This window comes from Hypanus sabinus, chromosome 29, assembly GCF_030144855.1.
Source record: "Hypanus sabinus isolate sHypSab1 chromosome 29, sHypSab1.hap1, whole genome shotgun sequence".
NCBI classification, from domain to species: domain Eukaryota; kingdom Metazoa; phylum Chordata; class Chondrichthyes; order Myliobatiformes; family Dasyatidae; genus Hypanus; species Hypanus sabinus.
This window is the reverse complement of record NC_082734.1, coordinates 572450-598023: the sequence shown is the minus strand read 5'-3', so window position 1 is coordinate 598023 and position 25574 is coordinate 572450. Positions and strand designations below refer to the sequence as shown.

At 47.0% G+C, this 25574-nt stretch overlaps 1 protein-coding gene across 6 annotated transcripts in view; it reads left to right on the top strand.

The window, feature by feature from the left end:
* tlcd3ba (TLC domain containing 3Ba) overlaps positions 1 to 21227 on the top strand; it is a 57407-nt gene extending 36180 nt beyond the window's left edge. For all 6 annotated transcript variants that reach the window (XM_059953298.1, XM_059953293.1, XM_059953296.1 and 3 more), the window contains 3 exons: positions 4459 to 4675; positions 6272 to 6367; positions 11815 to 21227. In XM_059953298.1, the coding sequence (XP_059809281.1) occupies positions 4459 to 4675; positions 6272 to 6367; positions 11815 to 12150 (649 nt within the window). In that variant the 3' untranslated portion in view covers positions 12151 to 21227. The remainder of the gene's footprint in view (positions 1 to 4458; positions 4676 to 6271; positions 6368 to 11814) is intronic.
* The last annotated feature ends 4347 nt before the right edge of the window (positions 21228 to 25574 follow it).

The following is a 25574-nucleotide window of genomic DNA, read 5'->3' as shown; positions in this document are numbered from 1 at the left end:
AACTTCTTCACACAGAGGGTCATGTGAGTATGGAACGAGCTGTCATCACAAGTTGTGCATGAAAACTCAATTTCAACATTTAAGAGACGTTTGGATAGGTACATGGATGGTAGGGATATGAGGGATATGGTCCTGATGCAGGTCGAGCGAATAGGCAGTTTAAATGGTTTGGCATGGACTAGATGGGCCAAAAGGCCTGTTTCTGTGCTGTACTTCTCTAGGCCTCATTGTCCACGACACCCCCACTCTTGGTGTCATCCATCCACTCGGTGAAAATGTTTCCCCTCAGGTCCCTATTAAATCCCCCCCTCTTTGCCCTGAGACATGTGCCTTCTGGTTCTTGATTCCACAGCCCAGGGGAAAAGACTGTGCACATTAATGCATGGTTTTAAAGACCTCTGTAAGATCATCCCTCAGGCTCCTACACTCCAGTGAGAACAGAATTAACCTCTTCTTATTACAACACCCCCCCAATCCAGGTAACATTCTGATGAATTTCTTCAGAACCCTCTGTATTACCAGCAGGCCTTTCCTATAGTTTGGTGACCACAACTGTGTACAATACTCCAGGTAATAGGACTGTTGAACAAACATCCAGTTATCACGTACATCTTCCGGTTGTATTGCACACACTGTGTTTGAAATCCTGTAGAGAAAGTTAAGGGTCTGGACTTATAAATATGTATCCTGGGCTTTTCTTCTGGCACCTTTCTGTATACATGCAATTGATGGTGGGTAGGCTGGTGCCAGTGATGCATAGTGGCTACCATTGTAGAGCCTTCCTGTCTGCTGCAGTGCAGTTTCCTTTCAAAGCAGTAATGCAGCTTGTTAGGATGCTCTCTACTGTGCATCTGCAGAAGGTCATGAATATTGATGTACACAGTCGAGCTCTTCAGCCTCCTCAGAAAGTAGAGGGATTGGTGAACTGTCTTTGGCTGCCTTCTGAGACCATGTGTGAAATGTTTGATCCTGCTTGCAGTTTCCACCACTGTGCTGCTGATGTAAAGAAGAATGAGTTCTCCTGAAGTCAATAACCATCTCCTTTGTCTCGTTGACACTGAGGAAGAGGTTACTTGCCTGGCATCAGGCCACAAGCTATTTCACCACCTCTCTGTAGGCCATCTAATCATTGTTGGCGATGAGCCCCACCATTGTTGTATCATTAGTGAACTTGACAATGTGATCACTTGTGTGTTTGGCTATGCAGGTTTGTGTGAGCAATGGGCTCCGCACACGGCCATGGGCGGGGGGGGGGGGGGCGTACCTGTTTTGAGGATGATGGCAGGAAAGAGTTGTGCATCCTGATATCTGAGGTCTGTTGGTTAAAAAGTCTCCCCACCATTACAACATGTCTCTGACCCTTGTACACCTAGGTCTCTCTGTCCTTCTGTTCCTCAGTACTTTCCACCATCACAGTGTGTGTGTTCTACACTTGTACACTCAGGTCACTCTGTAACTTGACACTCCCCACCATTCATGGTGTAGAGAGGAAAAAGACAGGAAATTATAGGCTGGTTAGCCTGACTGCAGTGGTTGGCAAGATGTTGGAGACCATTATTAAGAAAAAGGTTTTGAGGTACTTAGAGGCACATGATTAAATAGGACGAAGTAAGCATGATTTCCTCGAGGGGAAATCTTGCCTGACAAATCTGTTGGAATTCTTTGAGGAAATACCAGGTAAGATAGACAAAGAGAGTCAGGGGTACCGTACATGTGGTTGTTAACCAAGATAAGAGCCCATGGTATTACAGGAAAGTTACTAGCATGGACAGAAGTTTGGCTGACTGGCAGGAGGCAAACTGTGGGAATAAAGGGGTCTTTTCTGGTTGAATGCTGGCAGACTAATGGTGTACTTCAGGGATCGGTGTTGGAAACACTGGCACATTAAATGTCAATTATTTCAATAACAATTGATTGCTTTATGGCTAAGTGTGCGGTTGAAACAGAGATACAGAAAAGGGCAGGTAGTGTTGAGGAAGCAGAGTCAACAGGAGAATTTGGGCAAGTTAGGAAATGGGCAAAAAAGTGGCAGATGGAGTAGAGTGCAGGCAAGTGCATGGTCATGTACTTTGGTAGAAGGAATAAAACATAGACTGTTTTCTAAATGGGGAGAAATTCAAAAATCTGAGGTGCAAAGGGACTTGGGAGTCCTCTTGCAGGATTTCCTAAAATCCTGAAGGTTAAGAATCCTAAAGGTTAACTTGCAAGGATGTAACACTGAGGCTTATAAGGCAGTGGTGTACTGTGGCACTTGGAGTACTGTGAGCAGATTGAGCCCCTAATCTAAGAAAGGATATGCTGACATTGGAGAGGGCCCAGAGCAAGTTCTTGAGAATGATTCCGGGAGTGAAAGGATTAATGTATGAGGAGCATACATTAATCTGGTCTGGGCTTGTTTAGGAGAATGAAGGGGAAGCGGAATGTCACTGAAACCTATCGGAGATATAAAGGGCTTAGATAGAGTACATGTGATGAGTAAATTTCCTATAGTGGGGAGTCCAGGGCCAGAGGGCACAGCTTCAGAATCTTTTTAGAACATAGATTTAGACGAATTTCTTTAGTTAGAGGGTGGTGAATCTGTTGAATTCATTGCCACAGACAGCTATGGAGGCCAGGTCATTGGGTATACTTAAAGTGAAAGTTTGTATGCTCTTGGTTAATCAGGGCATCATAGGGAGAAGGCAGGAGAATGGGGTTAAAGAGCGATAATGAATCAGCCATGATGGAATGGCAGACAGACTCGATGGGCCAAATGGCTTAATTGTACTTCAGTGTCTTCTGGTTGATACTCAGCATCATTCATGATGTGTCCCAGCCTCATTAACACTCCCAACATGCATCTCTTCTCTTGGGATGTGACTCCCTCTGCCATCTCACAACCCTTTTCACTAACTCCCTCTAATCTGGATCCAGTCTATACTGCTCCTGCTCCATCAATAACTCTGATCCACATATCATCTATTAAATGTGTCCCCAAGTTCCCTCCTCTCTCCCCAAGGAGTTGCTGACAGCCAGAATACCCCTCTGTCCCTCACAGCTGGCAAGCTGGCCTAAATCCCCTCCTCTCTCCCCAAGGAGCCTGGGTTTTGTTGACAGCCAGAACACTCCTTTCTCCCTTGCAGCTGGCAGGCTGGCCTAGATTCTTGTGCTAGTGTTTCCACATTGAGGGTTGTGTTTCACTCCAGCCTGTGTTGCGAGGTTACCCTAGTCTGTAATTAGGGACTGCTCAGGGTGTAGGATGTCGGGCTGGTTAAGTTACAAGAATAGCAGGCCTGTTAGGAATTCAGCTCAGCTACCCCTGTCCCATGGGATTAAACCTTAGTGACTGGGATCACCATGTGATCCTGCCACTATCTGAACTGACTGCAAATGGTTTTATACCTTAGTGATGATCTCCCACACCAGTTCCCACTGTAAATCCCTCCTGCCTATGTGAATAGTGGGATGCTAAGGAGTGTTGGGAAACAAAGAGAACTCAGTGTACAAGGTAGGACATGCACCATGAATGGTAGGGAGTGCAGAAGTTCAGAGGGACCTTGGTGTGCAAGGGTAGGATACACACCATGAATAGTGGGTAGTGTCAATGGATAGCGGGACTTTGGTCTACAAGGCTAAGGCACACGCTGTGAATGATGGGGAGTGTTGAGATACAGTGTAGGATAAACATCATGAATGGTTGTTGAGTGTTGAGTGACAAACAGACACCAGCGTAGAAGGGTAGGACACACACTGTGAATGTTGGGGCATGGCGAGGGACAAAAGTACTTTGGTATAAAAGGGTAGGACACATGCCGTGAATAGTGGGGAGTGCTGAGGGACAGAGGGATCTTGGTGTACAGGGTGGGACACACCCCACGAATGGTCGTGAGTGTTGAGGGACTGGGGGGGGGGGTACCTTGGTGTACAAGGGTAGGAAACAGTGTGAATTGTGGAGAGTGTCAAGGGACAGAGGGACCTTGGTGTACAAGTGTAGGATACACACCATGAATGATGGGGAGTGTTGAGGAACAGAGGAACCTCAATGCACAAGTGTAGGACAAACACCATGAATGGTTGGGAATGTTGAGGGACAGAGGAACCTCAATGTACAAGGGTAGGACAAACACCATGAATGATGGGGAGTGTTGAGGAACAGAGGGACCTCAATGCACAAGTGTAGGACAAACACCATGAATGGTTGGGAATGTCGAGGGACAGACACCAGTGTAGAAGGATAGGACACCATAGTGAATGTTGGGGAGTGATGAGGACGAAAGGACCTCGGTATAAAAGGGTAGGACACACGCTGTGAATAGTGGAGAGTGTCGAGGGATAGAGGGAACTTGGTGTACAAGGGTAGGACACACAATGTGAATGGTAGGGAATGTAGAGGGACAGAAGGACCTCGGTGGACAAAGGTACGCTGCGTATGAACCTGACATCTCTGTATGCAGAACTGACCCATTTCTATGTTTCCAGGCACTGGCTGACCAACACCTATGTGCTGTTTGCGGTTCCCTACTTTGCCTATGATATCTATGCCATGTACCTCTGCCACTGGCACAGGACCCGCGTGAAAGGGCACGGGGTGGAGCAGGAAGCCTGCGTCAGTGTTCTGCGCTCCTACCTGAGGAAGGACCTCCTTATGGTCATTCATCACAGTGTAATGTTCACCGTCTGCTTCCCTGTCTCTGTGGTGAGTTCAGAGACACAGCGTACACCCAGTCTCATCGACTCCACACTAATCACACCCCCACCACTCTCCTCCTCCGGCACATTAACACAGCGTACACAATATTGTACAGTGTAATGTTCACCGTCTGCTTCCCCGTCTCTGTGGTGAGTTCCACCAGGTCAGAGACACACAGAGACAGTAATGTACAACACAGAGACACAGCGTACACAATATTGTACAGTGTAATGTTCACTGTCTGCTTCCCCGTCTCTGTGGTGAGTTCCACCAGGTCAGAGACACACAGAGACAGTAATGTACAACACAGAGACACAGCGTACACAATATTGTACAGTGTACAACATACACAGTAATGTACAACACATTAACACAGCGTACACAATATTGTACAGTGTAATGTTCACTGTCTGCTTCCCCGTCTCTGTGGTGAGTTCCACCAGGTCAGAGACACACAGAGACACAGAATATTGTACAGTGTACAACATACACAGTAATGTACAACACATTAACACAGCTTACACAATATTGTACAGTGTAATGTTCACTGTCTGCTTCCCCGTCTCTGTGGTGAGTTCCACCAGGTCAGAGACACACAGAGACACAGAATATTGTACAGTGTACAACATACACAGTAATGTACAACACATTAACACAGCGTACACAATATTGTACAGTGTAATGTTCACTGTCTGCTTCCCCGTCTCTGTGGTGAGTTCCACCAGGTCAGAGACACACAGAGACACAGAATATTGTACAGTGTACATCACACACAGTAATGTACAACACAGTAACACAGTAATGTACAACACAGTAACACAGCGTACACAATATTGTACAGTGTACAACATACCCAGTAATGTACAACACAGTAACACAGTAATGTACATCACACACGTGGCTGAACAGTGAACCCAGTCTCATCGACTCCACACTAATCACACTCCCACCCAATCACATTCTTCCCCCCCACCACTCTCCTCCTTCTCTCCTCCTCCTGCTTTGTCCCTCCGCCGTCAATCTTTTACTCTACCATCATCCCCCCTCTCTCTGCCCTCTCCCCACACTCCCCATCTCCTTCCCTCCCCACTTTTCTCCCCTCCCCTCCTCTTCCCCTTTCCACTCCCTCTTCTCGCTGTCCATCTCTCTGCCTCCCTCTTTGCCACATCTACCCCTTTTCTCACTTACCTCTTTCCCTTCCTCGTTCTCCCCTCTATCCCTTCTCTCCCACTTTTCCCTTCTGTTCCTTCCCATCTTTCTACCTCCCTCTCTATTCCCTCTCTCCTCCTCTCCCCCTCTCTGCCCCCTCTTCCAACTCTCACCCTTCTCTTTGCCTCCCTCTCTACTTCCTGTCTCCCATTCCAACCAACATTCAGCCCATCCATTTACCTTGTGTTTCATTGGACATTGTCAGACAGAGGCCATTTGTCCCATTGAGGCCTCCTGGGGCAGGGGGTGGTGGTCTGATCATTGGGAAGTGAGAGGGAACAGGAACCCACCCAGTCACAGGAAGAGTATGCAAGCTCCATGCAGATAGCGGTGGGATTGACCTTGCTTTCCCCTGAGATGGCTGGTCTCACCATTGCTCCTATTCTCTTCCAGTTTCTACGGGACGGACGTGGAGACTACTTTGTTGGCTGCCTCTTTCTGGCCGAGGTCAGCACGCCCTTCGTCTGTCTAGGGAAAGTGTTGATTCAGGTGAGTCACGGTGTCTGAACTCTGTGTTCAGCGGTAGGCAACCATGGCTAACAAGGGAAGTTAAGGACTGCATAAAAGCCAAGGAAAAGGGCATATAAGGTAACAAAATAGAGTGGGAAATTGGATGATTGAGAAGCTTTTAAAATCCAACAAAAGGCAACTAAAAAGCTATAAGAAGGGAAAAGATGAAATAATTGGCAAACTCGCCAATAATACCAAAAGATTTTTCAGTTATATCAAGAATAGAAAGGAGGTGAGAGTTGATATTGGACACTGGAAAATGATGCTGCTGAGGTAGTAATGGGGGACAAAGAAATGGCAGGTGAACTTCTTGGGTACTTGCTGTCTTCATTGTGGAAGACACTAGCAATGTGCCAGAGGTCTGTGAGTGCCAGGAAAAAGGAAAAAGTGCTAGGCAAACTGAAAGGTCTTAAGGTGGATAAGTCACCTGGGCCAGTTGGACGACATCCCAGAGGCCTGAGAGGTTGTTGAAGAGATAACGAATGCATTGGTCATGATCTTTCAAGAATCACTTGGTTCTGGCATGGTCCCGGAGAACTGAAAGTTGCAAATGTCACTTCCACTCCACTCTTTAAGAAGGGTGGAAGGCAAAAGAAAGGAAATTACAGGCCAGTAGTCTAACCTCAATGGTTGGGGAAGTGTTGGTGTCTGTTATTGAGAATGAGGTTTCGGGCTACTTGGAGACTAATGATAAAAAAGTCAAAGTCAGCATGGTTTCTGTAAAGGAAAATCTTGTCTGACAAAACTGTCAGAGCTCTTTGAGGAACACACAAGTAGGGTGGACAAAGGAGAGACAGTGGATTTTCAGAAGGTATTTGATAAGGTGCCACACTTGAGTTCGTTTAACAAGATGAAATCCTATGGTATCACAGGAAAGATGGGCATGGACAGAGGAAATGAGGAATTTTTTTAGCCAGAGATTAGTGAATCTGTGGAAAGCTCTGCCACAGACTGCAGTGGAGGCCAAGTCTATGGGTATATTTAAGGCAGAAGTTAATAGTTTCCTGATCTTCAAAGAGCTTAAAAGGATAAGGTTTATGGGGTTGAGAGAGATCTGGGATCAGCCATGATGGAATGGCCTAATTCTTCTGCTAAGTCTTATGGTCTAATAAACATTATCCTTCGGCCAAATACATTGCTGCTAAATTTGTCTCTTTTTGTGTTTGGTCCCCCTCTCTGCCAACCCCTCTCCTCCCCCTTCCCTATCTTTTAGACAAGGTTCAATTCAATTCAATTAAAGTTTAATTGTCATTCAACCCTAACCCATGTATACAGCCAAATGAGACAGCATTCTTCAGGGGTCAAGGTGCTAAATCCCATTACCAACAGTCACACACAAGAACGTATTCACAGAATAAAAGATTCCTGACAACCCACAGGGTCCAAGGTGTTCCCTTGGACCCTGTGGTAGGAAAGTGCAGAATTTGCTGGGCCCTAGCAGAAATATTTAAATTATCCTTAGTGTCAAATGAGGTACTGGAGAATTGGAGGATAGCTAATGTTGTTCCACTGTTTAAGAAAGGCTCTATAAATAAACCAGGAAATTATAGGCTGCTGAGCCTGACACCAATAATGGGAAAGTTGTTGGAAGGTAATTAAGGGACAAGATATATAAGTATTTTGATAAATGTGGACTAATTAGAGATAGTCTGCATGGCTTTGTGCGTGGTAGGTCGTGTCTAACCAGTCTTAGAGAGTTTTTGGAAAACGTTACCAGGAAACTGGATGAAGGAAGGAAGTAGGTGTTATATGGACTTTAGCAAGGCCCTTGACAAGGTCCTGCATGGTATGTTGGTTGGAAAGATTTCCAGCATCTGCATATTTTCTCTTCTTTGTTATTGTGTGCAGGTTTGGCCACCTACCTACCAGAAAACTGTAAATTAGGTTTAAAAGAGTACAGAGAAATTTACATATAGTAATCATAATATGATTGAGTTCACTTTGAAATTTGAGAAGGAGAAACTAAATTCCAATATGTCAGTATTTCAGTGGAATAAAGGAAATGACAATGGCATGAGAGGGGAACTGGCCAAGGTTGACTGGAAAGGGATGCTTGACGGCAAAGCAGCAATGGCTGGAGTTTCGGCAAAAAATGAGGGAAGTGCAAGACAGATATAATCCAAATAAGAAGAAATTTTCAAATAGAAGAAGGACACTACTGTAGCTGACAAGTGAAGTCAGAGCCAAAGTAAAAGCAAAAGAGAGGGCATGCAAGGAAACCAAAGCTAGTCGGAAGATAGAGGATTGGGAAGCTTTTAAAAACTTGCAGAAGGAAACTAAGAAGGTCAATAGGAAGGAAAAGATGAGTTATGAAAAGAAGCTGGCGACTAATATCAAAAAAGATACTAAAAGCTTTTTTAAGTATACTGTATAAGGGGTAAAAGAGAATTGAGGGTAGATATAATAGAAAATGACAGTGGAGATGTTAATGAGAGATAGAGAGATGGCAGAGGAACTGACTGCGTATTTTGCATCAGTCTTCACAGTGGAAGACATCTGCAGTATACTGGATATTCAAGAGTGTCAGGGAAGTGAAGTTTGTGCAGTGAAAATTATGACTAAGAAGGTGCTCAGGAAGCTTAATGGTCTGAGGGTGGATAAATCTCCTGGACCTGATGGAATGCACCCTTGGGTTCTGAAGGAAGTAGCTGGAGAGATTGAGGATGAATTAATAATGATCTTTCAAGAATTGACAGATTCTGGCATTGTACTGGATGACTGAAAAATTGCAAACGTTACTCTGCTATTTAAGAAGGGTGGGAGGCAGCAGAAAGGAAACTATAGACCTTTACCCTGACATCAGTGGTTGGGAACTTGTTGGACTCGATTGTTAGGGATGAGTTTACGGAGTACCTGGAGGCACATGACTAGATAGGCCAAATTTGGCCAGCATGGTTTTCTGAAAGGAAAATTCTGCCTGACTAACCTACTGCAATTTTTTGAGGAAATTACAAGCAGAGTAGACAAAGGAGATGCAGTAGAAATGGTGTACTTGGATTTTCAGAAAGCCTTTGACAAGGTGCCACACATGAGGCTGCTTAGCAAAATAAGAGCCCATGGAGTTACAGGGAAGTTACTAGCGTGGGTAGAGTATTGACTGATCAGCAGAAAACAGAGTGGGAAGAAAGGGATCCTATTCTGATGGCTGCCTGTTACCAGTGGAGTTCCACAGAGGTCGGAGTTGGGACCGCTGCTTTTTACGTTGCATGTCACTGATTTGGACTATGGGATTAATAGAATTGTGGTTAAATTTGCTGATGATACAAAGATAGGTGGAGGAGCAGATGGCGTTGAGGAAACAGGAGCCTGCAGAGAGATTTAGATAGCTTAGGGGAATGGGCAAAGAACTGGCAAATGAAATACAGTGTTGTAAAGTTATGGTCATGCACTTTCATGAAAGAAATAAATGGGCAGACTATTATTTAGATGGGGAGAGAATTCAAAATGCAGGGATGCAAAGGGACTTGGGAGTCCTTGTGCAGGATACCCAAAAGGTTAACATCCAGGATGAGTCAGTGGTGAAGAAGGTGAATGCAATGTTGGCGTTCATTTCTAGAGGTATAGACTATAACAGCAGGGATGTGATTTTGGGGCTCTATGAGGCATTTGTGAGATCACGGAGTATAGCATGCAGTTTTGGGTTCCTTATTTTAGAAACGATACACTGACATTGGAGAAGGTACAGAGAAATTTCATGAGAATGATTCCAGGAATGAAAGGGTTACCGTATGATGAATGTCTGGCAGCTCTTGGACTGTATTCCCAGGAGTTTAGGAGAATGAGGGGGGAATCTCATAGAAACATTCCGAATGTTAAAAGGCCTGAACAGATTAGATATGGCAAAGTTATTTCCCATGTTAGAGGAGTCAAGAACAAGAGGGCACAAGTTCAGGATTGAAGGGCGTCCATTTAGAACTGAGATGCGGAGAAATAACTTTAGTCAGAGGGTGGTAAGTCTGTGGAATTTGTTCCCATGAACAGCTGTGGAGGCCAAGTCATTGGGTGTACAGTACTTAAGGAAGGGATAGATAGGTTCTTAATTAGCCGGGATATCAAAGGGTATGGGGAGAAGGCGGGGGAGTGGGGATGACTGGAAGAATTGGATCAGCTGATAATTGAATGGCGGAGCAGACACTATGGGGTGAATGGCCTTCTTCTGTTCCTATATTTTATGGTCTTATAGATATTGCTGTGACTGGAGGACCTGAGTTATAAGTAAAGATCGAATAGGTTAGGACTTCATTCCTTCGAAAGTAGAAGATTGAGAGGAGATTTGATAGAGATATACAAAATTATGAGGAATATAGGCTTTTTCCACTGGGGTCGGGTGGGACTACAATCAGAGGTCATGGGTTAAGTGTGAAAGGTAAAAAGCTTAAGGAGAACATGAAGGGAAACCCTTTCACTCAGAGGGTCATGAGAGTGGAATGAGTTGCCAGTGCAAGTAGTGCATGGACATTTGATTTCAACATTTAAGAGTTTTGGATAGATAGTGGTGTGGAGGGCTATGTTCCAAGTACAGATCAATAGGAGTTGCCAGTTTAAGTGGCAGTGGGAAGTGTAGATAGGGTCCATAGAGGGGAGGCTGGTTCCTGTGATGTGCTGACTGTGTCCACAATTCTGCTGTTTCTTGTGGTCACGGGTTCCCAGACCAAGCTGTGATGCATCTGGACAGGATGCTCTCTGTGGAATTGGTGAGGGTCAATGGGGATATGTAAAGTGTGTTTAGCCTCCTGGAGAATTAGAAGTGCTGGTGATCTTTCTGGGCATGATGTCTATGTGGTTGGACCAAGCATCTCTGTCTACTCTGTCATCCCGTGCACACTCTCCATTCCCCCACCATGGCCCACCTGATCCCTCCCTGTTTCCCCTCACCACCCACACCCAAAAATACTTGGATATGAGATATTTGACTTCCTCCTGCAACCCCCTCCCCAATCTGAGGCATTTAGGGGTATCTTTGCCCATGCGAGTGGTCTTTGATAGGGAATCCTGCAGTTCAAAATCGTTGCTTATGTCTGAGGTCAGTGACTGGTGTTTAGGAGCCATTAGTCTTGTGTGTGTTTGAGAGCAGCTGTCCATGTTTGAGTGTAGTTGCTTACATTTACAAAATGGTGCTGTGAATTTGAGAGTGGCCACATGTGTTTAAGAGTGATTGTGTATGTGTGTGTGCACTTGTCGGAGGTCATACATTTACCAAGAGGCTAGTTATCTGCATTGGTGAGTGACTTGTGATTGAGTGCAGTCACTTGTATATGAGTACAACTAATTTGAGCATTGTTGCTCATTTGGTTAGTGGCATACGTCTGAGTGCAGTTAGTTGTGCACATTTACTCATGTTTAAGCAAGATTGTCTCTGTATGAGCACACTGACCCCTCTCTCTCTCTCTCTCTCTCTCTCTCTCTCCTGCCCCACCCCACTACAGTACAGACAGCAGCACACCCTCCTGCACAAGCTGAATGGCATCCTGATGCTGCTGACGTTCTTCGCCTGCCGAGTAGCCCTCTTCCCGTACCTGTACTGGGCATACGGGCAGCACATGGGGCTGCCTCTCCACCGCGTGCCCCTAGAACTTCCGTTCCACGTTAATCTGGCTGCCCTCACCCTGATGGCCCCCCAGCTCTACTGGTTTGCTCTCATCTGCCGGGGAGCACTGCGTCTGTTCCGCCGGGGCCGCACTGGGCGCCCGCAGCTCAATGGCTGGGCCCCTGGACCCCCCCTACTCCAGCCACCTCCCCCCACCACCCCACCACCCTCCTAATCATCACCCTCTCTCCTCCTTCCCCCGCTCCTAATCCTCCTCACCCACTCTCCTGCCCCTCACCCCTTCCTGTAATTGTCAAACTCCTTGTCCTTCAGCCCCCTTTCCCCTCCTTCTCCTTCTCCTGACCTTCCTCCTCCAGCATCGAGGAGTAGGGGTCAGCCTGAACGAACAAGGAGGGGTGAGATCTCCTGAGGCATGAGGGCAGAGGGGTGGGCTTTCACCCTCCCTTTTCCTGTCCATCCTCTTCTCTCTCTCCCTCCCCTCTCTCCTATCTCTGTCTTCCTCTCCCCCAACTACCCTCCATTCCCCCTCTCTCTCCCCCCTCCCCTCCCTCTTAACCCCTCCCTTCGCAGAGGTTTAAGGACAGCAGGAGGGGCTCTCAGAATACCTGCTTCCTCCTGAGGGTTTTAGGGAAGTTTGTATAGAGAAGCTGATTGGGAGAGAGGAGGAAGATGTGGGGAAATCGAAGGGTAGCCGACACTGGAGATTGGAGGTGTTTATAGGTGGGTTTGCAGGATTCATGACAGAAGGTAAAGGGGAGAGGGGAGAGCAAGGTGGAAGGGGAAGTAAGAGGAAGGAGGAAGAACAAGGAGAAAAGTGGGAAGAGAGACAGAGAGATGGGGAGGAAAGGGGAGGAGAGAGTAGGAAGAAGGGGTAGAGAACTGGATGACAGATAGAAAAGATATAACCCCCCCCCTCCCGTGCACAGGTCAGATACACCACACTTATGCGTGCATATACACACACACACTCACACGCATGCGCGCACGCACACACACAAGCGCGCGTGCACACACACACACCAGTTGCAGTGGGAGGGTGAGTGTTGGGGTTTGTCACCGGTCTTGTTGCCTCCCCCACCTCACACCATATTTATTTATTTTCTGCCCCATTTCTCTGCACTTTTGGGGCCAATGTTGCTGTAAATATTTTATCCTATTTATTGATTATTTATTACCTGTGGGGTTGGGCGTAGGTCGGATGCTGGGACCTCAGACTCTTGCCAGTGTACCTTCACACCCCCACTGTCCCTCACAGAGTGCTGGGGTAGTGAGAGGGTGTAAGAGTTGGATTCAGAATATTGGATATTTCCTTCTCTTATACCACTTCCCTCTCCCTCTCTCCCCAACTCTATACTAAACTGGACCACTGTGGAGGAATGGGCTCATATAGGTGGGTAGGGGAGTGGAGAGGGTCTTGAAAACAATTCACCATCCTCCACAGAGTGAGCCAGATCCCTAGGTTGCCATCCTCCCCTCCCACAGCCTCTTCCATGGTGGGAGAGGATGAGGGGAAGATCCCAGTGAGTGGAGAGGAGAATGCCCTGGTGAGGGGAGAGGGAAAGGGGAGTGTCCTGGGAGGTGGAATGGTGTGAGACTGTGTGAAATACTGTACACAGGTTGTTTAAAAACTGCTGTAAAGTTCTTGTATCTATAAAAACCTTCAAATCTCCCACCGATTTCCTTGTTCTCTGTCCGACTGGCTGCCAAGATGTTGCCTCACCATTGTCTCCTCCATTCTCCCACCCCTTTCTCTACCCATCTGTTTACGCCATCTCTCCCTTCATCCAACACCTCACCCACCTCTCCCTTCTTCCATCCATCCTCCTACCTTTCACTCCATCCAGCTCCCCATCTCTCCCTCCATCCATATCCCTCACCTCTCCCTCCATCCATCTCCACACCTCTCCCTCCATCCATCTCCACACCTCTCCCTCCATTCTTCTCCCCAACTCTCCCTCCATCCATCCACCTCCCCACCTCTCCATCTATCCATCCATCTCCCCATCTCTCCCTCCATCCATCTTCCTCATCTCTCCCTCTATCGATCCGCTCTATTTATCCATCCCCGATTCATTTGACTCTTTCTGATTCTTTGTGACATCTTCCAGTGCCTTTCTAGCTTTCTATCCCAAGCTCCCCATCTTTTTCCATGTGTCCTTGCATAACTCTTCCCTTTCACCCCCTCTCTCCCTTCCCCTCTCCCTTTCTCTTCCCCTCTTGCCTTTACCGGCCCATCTCTCCCCCTCCACTTCTATTCCCCCTCGCTCTTCCCTTCCCCCCTCCCTTTCCTTTCCCCATCTCTCCCTCTCCCACTTCCTTTACTCCTCTCTCCTACTCCCCTTTCCTTCCCCTTCCTCTCCCCCTCCCCTACCCCTTCTCTCCAGCTTCCCTTTCCCTTTGCCCTCTCTCCCTAGTACATATCTCCCTCACCCTTTTCTCCCATTCCTTTCCTCTCCCTCACTCTCTCTCCATTTCCCCTTCTTTGCCTTTCCTTCTCCCCCTTATTTCCTCTCCTTGCCCTATTAACCCAGATAAGTGTGAGGTGGTACATTTTGGTAGGTCAAATATGATGGCAGAATATAGTGTTAGTGGTAAGACTTTTGACAGTGTGGATGATAAGAGCGATCTTGGGGTCCGAGTCCGTAGGACACTCAAAGCTGCTGTGTGGTTGACTGTATGGTTAAGAAGACATACGGTGCATTGGCCTTCATCAACCGTGGGATTGAATTTAGGAGTCGAGAGGTAATGTTACAGCTAAATAGGACCCTGGTCAGACCCCACTTGGAGTACTGTGCTCAGTTCTGGTTGTCTCACTACAGGATGTTGAAGCCATAGAAAGGGTTCAGAGGAGATGTACAAGGATGTTGCCTGGATTGGGGAGCATGCCTTATGAGAATAAGTTGAGTGAACTCGGCCTTTTCTCCTTGAAGTGGTTGAGGATGAGAGGTGACCTGATAGAGATGTATAAGATGATGAGAGGCATTGATTGTGTGGAGAATCAGAGGCTTTTCCCCAGGGCTGTAATGGCTAGCATAAGAGGGCATAGTTTTAAGGTGTTTGGAAGTAGGTAAAGAGGAGATGTCGGATGAGTTTTTTACACAGAGAGTGGTGAGTGTGTGGAATGGGCTGCCAGCGATGGTGGTGTAGATGGATACGATGGGGTCTTTTAAGAGACTCCTGGATCGGTACATGAAGCTTAGAAAAATAGAGGGCTGTGAGTAACCCTAGGTAATTTCTAAAGTACATCTTTGGCACAGCATTGTGGGCCAAAGGACCTGTATTATGCTGTTGGTTTTCTATGTTTCTCTATGCTTTGCCCCTTGCCCCGTCTTCCCCTCCATTCTCTCTTTCTTTCATTCTTCTCACTTCCCCCTCTTTCTTCCTTTCCTCCCTCTCCCATCTCCCTCTTCTCCTTCCTTCCATCAGTTGCTCTCCCCCTCGCCTTGCAATCTTCCCCCTCTCCCCCTCCCTCAGTCCTCTCTTCCTCCCCTCTCTCCCTTTTCCCCTTGACATTTCTTCTCTCTCTGTCTTTCCCCTTATTGTACTCTCCATCCTTCTTGCATTCTGATTTCCCTAGCCTGCTGCTCCTCTCATGCTCTGTCCCTCCTTCCTCCTCTTGCTCTCTGTCTCCTCACTCACCCTTCCCTCTGCCCTGCTCACCCTACTTTCCTTCCTCACTCACCCTACTCCCTAAAGAGGGAGAGGGAGGAGAATGGAGGGGTGGTGAGGAGTGAGAGGGTGGGTGGTGAGGATTGAAGGAGAGGGTTGGGAAAGGGGAGAGGGTGAGGGGTGGTGAGGATAGAGGGAGAGGGAGGGGTGGAGGGGGATTTGAAGATAGGGGTGATGAGAGGTAGTGATATTGAAGTGCCATGAGGAGACCATGTCAGTGAAGAATGCATACTGTACTCCCAATGATTGGATTGAGCTGAAGCACTGATCCATCCAGGGAACCTCTCACTCCACAGGAGGTATTGGGTTGCTGCTGCCCTCTGCCACCCTTTGCTGGAAGCCACGAGCCCCTCTCGCCCACAGGTCCTGTCCCCTTTCCCATCCTATGGACTGTTCTGAACACAATATTCCAAGTGTCAGCTAACCAGGGTTTTCAAAGGCTGCAACATTACCTAGCAGTTCTTGGACTCAATTCCCTGTCTAATGAAGAACTACACACTATATGCCTTCTCAACCACCCTATCAACTTGGGCACCAGCTTTGAGGAATCAAAGAATGTGGATCCAAAGATCCTCTTGTTCCTCCACACTACAGAATCCCACCAGTAACACTATATTCTTCCTTCAAATTCGACCTTCCAAAGTGAATCACTTCACACTTCTCTGGATAGGAGTTAAATAAATGACAAGTAGCTCTGAGGAACACCACTAGACACAGCCCTTGACAGCATGCTCTGCTTCCCAAGGTTCAGACAATTCTGAATGCACAGCACAAGAATTTCGCCAGGAACAGCTTTATATGTAACTGGTGGGATGAAGGGAGTTGCAGTTGAAAGTGCAGAGTTGGGGTGAGTGGCATGGTTCATCTAGGAGAATAGAAAAGGAAGATGTTTCACAAGAGATTCTCAGTGGTGGAGAACCAATCATCTTGGCCATTGCAAGAGGTCAACAGCAGGAAGATTTTCAAGGACTTCTCCAAAACAGCAGGGCCAGAATCAGAGATCGCGATCAACAGGTTGGAAGTGATCCACCGAGTCACACAGCAGGGGAATAGGCCCTTCAGCCCAACTGGATCATGCCAACACAAATCCCCATCTCAGCATATTCCATCTGTCTGCGTTTGGTCAATATCCCTCTAAACCCTTCCTATGCCATATCTTTCTGAGGGTCTCTTAAATGTTGTTTTAAAAGTGGCCCTCAACCACTTCCTCTGGCAGCTTGATCCATACAGGAACCATCCTCTGGGTGAACAAGGTGGCCCTTGTGTCCATATTAAATCTCTCCACTCTCATCTTAAAACCTCTCACTTGCGTGAAGTTAGCCTTACTAGGGAGAAGGTTCTTGGGAAACTGATAGGTCTGAAGGTAGATAAGTCACCTGGATCAGATGGCATACACCCCAGGGTTCTGACAGAGGTGACTGAAGAGATTGTGAAAGCATCAGTAAAGAGTCATTAGATTCTAGAATGGTTCCGGAAGACTGGAAAATTGCTGACATTAAGGAAATTATAGGCCAGTTAGGATATTGGAGTTGATTGTTTAGGATATGGTTTAAGGGTATTTGGAGGCACATGATAAAATAAGGCATAGTCAGCATGGCTTCCTCAGGAGAAAATCTTGCCTGGCAAAACTGTTAGAATTCTTTGAAGAAATAGCAAGCAGGGTAGACAAAGGAGAATTTATTGATGGTGTGTACTTAAATAAAAGAAAGAGATAAAGAGAACCTTTTCTGGCTGGCTGCCAGTGACTGGTGCTCTACAGGGGTCTGTGTTGGTACTGTTTCCTTTTACGTTATATGTCAATGATTTTGGTGATGGAATTGATGGCTTTATTGTAAAGTTTGCAGATGATATGAAGATAGGTGGAGGGGAAGGTAGTTTTGAGGAAGCGGAGGGGATACAGAAGGACAGATTAGGAGAATAGGCAAAGAAGTGGTAGATGGAATACAGTGAGGTGTATGGACATACACTTTGGTAGAAGAAATAAAGTATTGACTATTTGTTAAAACAAAAGAAAATACAAAAATTTGAGGTGCAAAGGGATTTGGGAGTCCTTATGCAGGATTCCCTAAAGGTTGATTTGCAGATTGAGTCTGTGGTGAGGAAGGCAAATACAATGTTGGCATTTATTTCAAGAGATCTAGAATATAATGTTGAGATTTTGTAAGGCACTGGTGAGGCCCAAAAATGCTTACAATATTCCAAACAATGTGCTGAAAATGGAGAGCATTTAAAGGAAGTTCACTAAAGTGATTCCTTGATTAAATGGCTTGTGATAAGAAGAGTGTTTGATGGCTCTGGACCTGTATTCACTGGAATTCAGAAGAATGAGGGGTGACCTAATTGAAGCCTATTGAATGGTGAAATACTTTGATAGACTGGATGCAGAGAGGGTGCTTCCTGTGGTGGGAGAATCTAAGATCAGAGGACACAGCCTCCGAATAGAGGGGTGACCTTTTAGAACAGAGATGGGGAGCAATTTCTTAACCCAGAGCGTGGTGAATCTGTGGAATTTGTTGCCACAGGTAGCTGTGGAGGCCAAGTCTTTACGTATAGTTGAGACAGAGGTTGATAGATTCTTGTTTGCTCAGTGCAGGAAGGGATATGGGGTGGAAGGCAGGAGACTGGGGCTGAGGGGAAAAGTGGATCAGTGTAATGAAATGCCGAACAGACTCAATGGGCCAATTTGGCTTAATTCTGCTCCTATATCTTATGGCATCTGGTCTTAAACCTATCCCTCTTTCTTGATTTCTCAACCCTGGGGATGAAAAATCTAGAGAACTAGCATACACAGTATGTGACCAACCCTTATACACCAAGGTCATCCTAATCCTCTAGACTCCCTACACTCAGTGTGCTTCCTACCCTTGTAGTCCGAGGTCTCTCTGTCCTTCTTTATCCCAACCATTCACAGTGTGTGTCCTACCCTGTACACCAAGGTCATCCTAATCCTCTAGACTCCCTACACTCAGTGTGCTTCCTACCCTTGTAGTCCGAGGTCTCTCTGTCCTTCTTTATCCCAACCATTCAGAGTGAGTGTCCTACCCTGTACACCAAGATCTTCTGCCCCTTGACACTCCCCACTATTGATTGTGTGTGTACTACCCTTGTATGCTGAGTTCCCTCCTTCTGTCAATGTTCTCGATCATTTGTAATGAGTGTCCTACCCATATACTCTGAGGTCCCTCAGTCCCTCGACATCCCAACCATTCACAGTGAGTGTCTTACACTTGTACACCGAAGTCTCTCTGTCCCTCGACACTAACCACCATCCACAGTATGCGTCGTACTGTTTACACTGAGGACCTCTGTTCCACGACACTTTCCACCATACAGAGTGTGACCCACAGTTGTACCCTCTGTCCCTTGACACTCAACCATTCACAGAGTGTGTCCTATCTATAAACATGGAGGTCTCTCTGTCTCTCGACACTGCCCATCAATCACTGTGTCTGTCTAACCCTTGTACACTGAGGTCCCTCTGTCCTTTGATACTCCCCACTATTCAGAGTGAGTGTTCTACCCTTGTACACCGAGGTCCTTCTGTCCCTCGACTCTCTCCATCTATCACAGTGAGTGTCCTACCCTTGCACACCAATGTTTCCCTGTTCCCCAGCCCTCCCCAGCATTTATGTTGTTTGTTGTACTCTTGTACACCGTGCTCCCTATGTCCCTCGACACTCTCCACCATTTACAGTGTGTGTTCTGCCCTGGTCCTCCGAGGTCCGTCTGTCCCTCAACTATCCAAGCCTGTCAAGGTATGTGTCCTACCCTTCTACACCAAGCTCCCTATGACCCTTAACACTGTGTGTATCCTACCCTTGTACACCGAGGTCCCCCTGTTCTCTGACACTCCTCTCCAATCACAGTATGTATCCTACCCTTGTCCACCAAGGTCCCTCTGTCCATTGACATTACCCACAATTCACTGTCTGTTTTCTACCTTGTGCACATTGAGATCCCTCTGTCCCTCACCACTCCCCACCATTCACAGTGAGTGTCCTACACATGTACACCAAAGTCTCTCTGTCTCTCGACACTAACCACCATCCATAGTATGTGTCATACCTTGTACACGAAGGACCCTCTATCCCTCGACACTTTCCACCATTCACAGTGTGTGTTCTACAATTGTACACTGACGTCCTTCTGTCCTTCGACACAACCAACCATTCATGGTGTGTACTGTACCCTTGTACACTGAGTTCCCTCAGTCCCTTGACACCTGACCATTCGCAGGTCTCTCCGTCCCTCGACACTCCCCACTATTCACTGTGTCTGTCTGACCCCTGTACACTGACGGCTGTCTCCACCATTCACAGAGAGTACACCAGCTCTCACTGTCCTTTGATGCTCCCACTATTCAGAGTGAGTGTCTTACCATTGGTCCTTCTGTCCTTGACATTCTGCGCCATTCACAATGTGTATACTAACCTTGTACACCAAAGTCTTTCTGTCCCTCGACACTCCCCATCATTCATGGTGTCCTACCCTTGTACACTGAGCTCCCTGTATTCTCCAACACACTCCACCATTCACAATTTGTGTCCTACCCTTGGACACCAAGGTCTCCCTGTCTCTTCATACTCACCAGCAGTCATGGCATGTGTCCTGCCCTTGTACGTCGAGGTCCCTCTGTCCCTCAATGCAGTCCACCATTCATGGTGTATGCCTTACCCTTGTACACTGTGGTCCCCCTGTTCTCTAACACCCTCCACCATTCATAGTGTGTATCATATCCTTGTACACCCTTGACACTCCCCACCATTCAATGTATGTGTCCTAACCTTGTTCACCGATGTCGCTCAAAACTCTCCACCATTCACAGTGTGTGCCCTACACTTGTACACTGAGCTCTCCCTAACCCTGAACCTCCTCACCTTTCATGGTGTGTGACATACTCTTGTGCACCAAGATCCTTCTGTCCATTGACTCACCACCAGTCAATGTGTATGTCCTACCCTTGTACACTCAGGTCCCTTTGCCCATCGACTCTCCTCACCATTTATGGTGTGTGTCCTACTCTCGTACACTGGGGTCACTCTGTCCCTCATCACTTTCCATCATTCACCGTGAGTGTCCTACCCTTGCACACCAATGTCTCCCTGTCCCTTGACACTCCACACCATTCACAGTGTGTGTCTTACCCTGGTACTCTGAGGTCCCTCTGTCCCTTGACAGTCCCCACCATTGATAGTGTGTGCCCTACCCTTGTACAGTTAGGTTCTTCTGTCCCTCGACACTCCCCACCATTCAATGTGTGTGTCCTACCCCTGTGCTCTGTGTCTCTCGCTTGAAACTCTCCACCATCATAGTGTGTGTCATACCCTGGTACTAGTCTCCCAACCAGTCTTGGTTCATTTCCTACCCTGTACATGGATACATGGAGGACCCCCTGTCCCTCGACACTACCCAACATTCGCAGTGAGTGTCCAGCCCTTTAACACTGAGGTTCCCTTGTCCCTCGACACTCCCCAACATTTGCAGTGAGTGTCCTTCTTTTGTACACGGAGGTCCATCTGCCCCTCAACACTCTCCACCACTGATAGTGTGTGTCCTACCCTTTTGTACACCGATGTTCCTGTTGACATGCATTAATATTAATTAGCTAATAAACTACTTGCAACCCCAGAAATTGTCGGAGATTCCTTTCTTAGAGTTGTTTCTCGATGCCCACACTGGGTACAGACTGGCGGCGGGGCGTTGCTGAGGTAGAGGGAGCCGTGTGTGTTTCAGTGGTAGCTGTCCTGGGAGCTCTATATACCCACACTGGGTACAGACTGGGGGGTGAGGTAGAGCGAGTGTATGTGTCTGATACCTGTACCGGGGCTCTCGATGTCCACACTGGGTACAGACTGGGGGATGAGGTAGAGGGAGCATGTGTGTGTGGTACCTGTTCTAGGGGCTCTCTATGTCCCTCCCATCCACTCCTGGGATCTTCCTCTGTAACTCCACCATCAAATGCTGCAAAGCCATTTGCTGAGAAGAAGCGGGTGGGTGTTAAGAGTTATGATGTCACTGTGTGAGGGTGGGTGAAAGGTCATGGGTCACTGTGACCTCACCCTGGATACCTTTGTCAGGTCATCAGGAGTGGTGGGAATTCCATCCGCGTCCACCCAACCCACTCTCTTCAGTCCAGCCTAGCGATGTGGGGTCTGGCTACTGTCTGTGGGATCTTTCTCTGCACAGTCGTGGTAGCTGCTCCTGACGGTAGGTCCTTCCACCACCCCTGACCTCTGGTGGGGTCTGTGAGTGAACCCCTCTTCGTGATCTCTTTCCCTTGATCTGGGATCAACCAATGACTTCCTGATCTTCCACCGAGGGTACAGTCTTGACCTAGTGACCTTCCCCCAGGGGTCAATCTGTGACCTCCTGATCTGCCACCGGGAGATCAATCTGATCTGAGTGCATGGTGTGTGGGATGGAGAGGGCACACTGACTGCCCCTCCTTCCTCCCTCCTCTACTGCTGACACTTTGGATGGGATGATGAAGAAGTTCTGCTGGCGTCTTTATGTACCTCAATTGCACTGAGACTGTGACTTCCTGACTTGTCAACAGGGTAGGGGTTGTGGTCAATTGTGACCTCCTGGCGTCCCACCAGAGGCCAATCTATGACCACCTGAGCTCCACCAGGGCTCAGTGTGTGACCTCCTGACCCAGGGTGACCCCTTCCCATCTCTCTGGGTCTGTGCAGGGTCCCGCCGTCACTGGTGGGATTATGGCGACGACGACCGACGCCTCATCGAGCAGACGTATGGCTGGATCCACGAGAGACCCAACCTTCCTGAAAGTGAGTGAGCAAAATGCCAATAACTGGAACCGTATGTGAGGCATGTGGGCAGCGGGGGCTATGTAATGGGGCCTGCATGTCATACAGGACTTGTGGGTGTGGTGCAAGGGGCATTGATAGAACAGAGTTGGGCTGAGAAATAGCAGGCAGAGTTTAGTCCTGAAAATTGTGAAGTGATTCACTTTGAAATATTGAACTTGAAGGCAGAATACAGGTTTAATGGCAGGATTCCTAGCAGTGTGGAAGAAGAGGGATTGTGGGTTTCAATGTCCATCGATCCCTCAAAATTGATAGGGTGGTTAAGAAGATGTAGGGTGTGTTGGCCTTCATTACTTGGGAGACTGAGCTCGATAACAGCAAGGGAGTGTTGTAGCTCTGTAAATCTCTGGTCAGACTGCACTTGGAATATTTTGTTCATTTTTGGTCATCTCATTATAGGAAGGACATGGAAGCTTTAGAGAGGGTGCAGGGGAGATTTACCAGGATGCTGCCTGGATTAGAGAACGTGTCTGATGAGGGAAGCTTGGGCAAGTTAGAGCATTTCTCGTTTGAGTGAAGGATGAGGTGACTTAATAAGAGTTGTACAAGATGATGAGGCCTTGGGAAAAGTATTCAGCCCCCAATCCTTTGTTCACATAAATGAGTATTATAACCAGTGATTTTATGAGTATCAACTGAGAATTTTTGTTTTCACAGTAGTGCCCAAAAAATTGTAAAGCATAAAAAACTAAAAAGTTAAAAATTGAAATGTCAGCAATTCAAAAGTATTCATCCCCCTTTGCTCAGTACTTAGTTGAACAACCTCTCGTAGCTATTTCAACCAGTAGTCTTTTTGGACATTAGCTTTGCACAATGTAATGGATCAAGGTTTGCCCAATCTTCCTTGTAAAATCGTGCCTGGTTAGTTGGGGAGTGGGTGCGGATAGCAACGTTGAGTTCTTGCAAGAGGTATTTGATAGGTCAAGGTCAGGACTTTGACTGGGCCACTCAAGGACATTAATTTTCTTCATTTGAAACCACTCCATAGCTGCTCTGACAGTGTGCTTTGGGTTGTTGTCCAGTAGAAAGATTAGTTTCTTCCACAGTTTAAGCTTTCTGGCAGAGGCATTAGCAGATTTGTATCCAGGATCTCTGTGTATTTAGCAGCATTCATCTTTCCATCAATCCTGACCAGATTTCCAGTCCCTGCTTTACAGTAGGGATGGTGTTATCTGGCTGATGTGCAGTGTTAGATTTACACCTCATGTACCACTGAAGTGTTGAAGCCAAAATGTTCCAATTTAGACTCATCCGACCACAAGACCTTCTTCCAAATCTTTACTCTGACGCTTTGCAAAGTCTTTATTGGCAAGAATATGCTTTTTTTTTAGCTAAGGCTTTTTCCTTGCCACTCTTCCATAAATACCCTTTTTGTGCAAGGCCTTAGGGATTGTGGAGCATGAATTTCATCTCCAGTTACAGCCACTGACTTCTGCATCTCACTCAGAGTGACTGTTGGTATCACAGTAGCCTCTCTTACAAGAGCCCTTTTTCTCCAGTGACTAAGTTTAGAGGGGTGGCCTACCTCGGCAGTGTGGTGTTGGCTTCATATTTTTTCCATTTTTGATTTGACATTTGTACAATGTTTTGTAGATAAACTCAAAAAATTCTACTTCAATATATTTTAGATTTAGAAAATAGGAGAGTAAAATGTGAAAATAGTTGTGGGGGCATAATACTTTTCCAAGTCTCTGTAGATAGAGTGGACAGCCAGAGGGTGGAAATGACTAATACAAGAGGATAAGGTGATTGGAGGAAAGTATTGGGGGGATGTCAGAGGAAGGTTTTTTTTACACAGAGTGATGGATGCATTGCTGAGGTGGTGGTAGATAGAAACATGGAGGACTATGCAGGAGGGAGGGTTAGATTGATCTTGGGTCAGCAAAATATCATGAGTCAAAGGGCCTGGATTGTGCTGTAATGTTCTATATTCAATTGAATGTGTAACAGGGTCCATGCATTGCAGAGGAACAAGGTGTGGGCAGTGGGTTCAGCACAGAGGGATGGTCAATATGCATGGTCTCTGAGAATGCTGACCGCTCCTCCCTCCACTGCAGACACTTTGGATGGGGTGATGAAGAAAGTTCTGCTGGGATCTTTCTGTGCTGTCTTTGCGTTGATGCTAGGACTGATGTGCTGCTTCCGGTGAGAGCTCAAAGGGTTGCAGAGTTGAGGGAGGGACACAGCATTGAAACAGATCCTTGCCTGATGAGATCCCCACCAGTCTGCGTTTGGTCTGTATCCCTTTCAACCTTTTCTATCCATGAACTGTCCAAATTTCTTTTCAATGCAGTTATTGTACCTGCCTCAACCACTTCCTCTGGCAGCTTGTTCCATATACAGATCACCCTCTGGGTGAAAACATTGATCATCTAGTCCCTGTTAAATCTCTTCCCACTCACCTTAAACCTGTTCCCTCTGATTCTTGATTGCCCTGTTTTGGGGGAAAAGATGGGCACATTCACCCTATTTGTGCCCCTTGTGGTTTTATACACCTCTGTAAGGTCACCTCTACACTCCAAAGAATTAAATCCCAACCTGCCCACCCTCTCTCCAGTCCTTTGATTCCCACTGATCTCCTCTGCACCCTTAACAGATTAATGGCATCTTTCCTACAGCAGGGTGACCAGAATTGAACACAATACTCCAAGTGAGGCCTCACGTCTCTTCAGCCCATCACTCATGCTGGGGCACAGGCCATTGACAGTTGCTCACTAGAGTCCTCTGTTTGGGCCAGTATTTCACATTTCCCCCAGTTGTAGACCATTTTAAGGTCCTTCCTCTCCCAGGCATGAGGTCTTTGGTGCCTCTGTAGCTCTGGGTTTTTACCGGATGTGGTTGCTAGCCCCATGCCCAAACCTCCTTTCACTGCTGGGCTTTGTACTGTCCATGATGGAGTTAGACGACCTTACTAACATCATAGATGACTGCAACATAACGTCCCAACTCCTGTATTCAGGCTCCTGACTGATAAAGGCCAGTGTGTCAAATATCTTATAGACAATAGACAATAGGTGCAGAAGTAGACCATTCGGCCCCTCGAGTCTGCACCGCCATTCTGAGATCATGGCTGATCATTCACTATCAATACCCAGTCCCTGCCTTGTCCCCATATCCCTTGATTCCCCTATCCATCAGATAT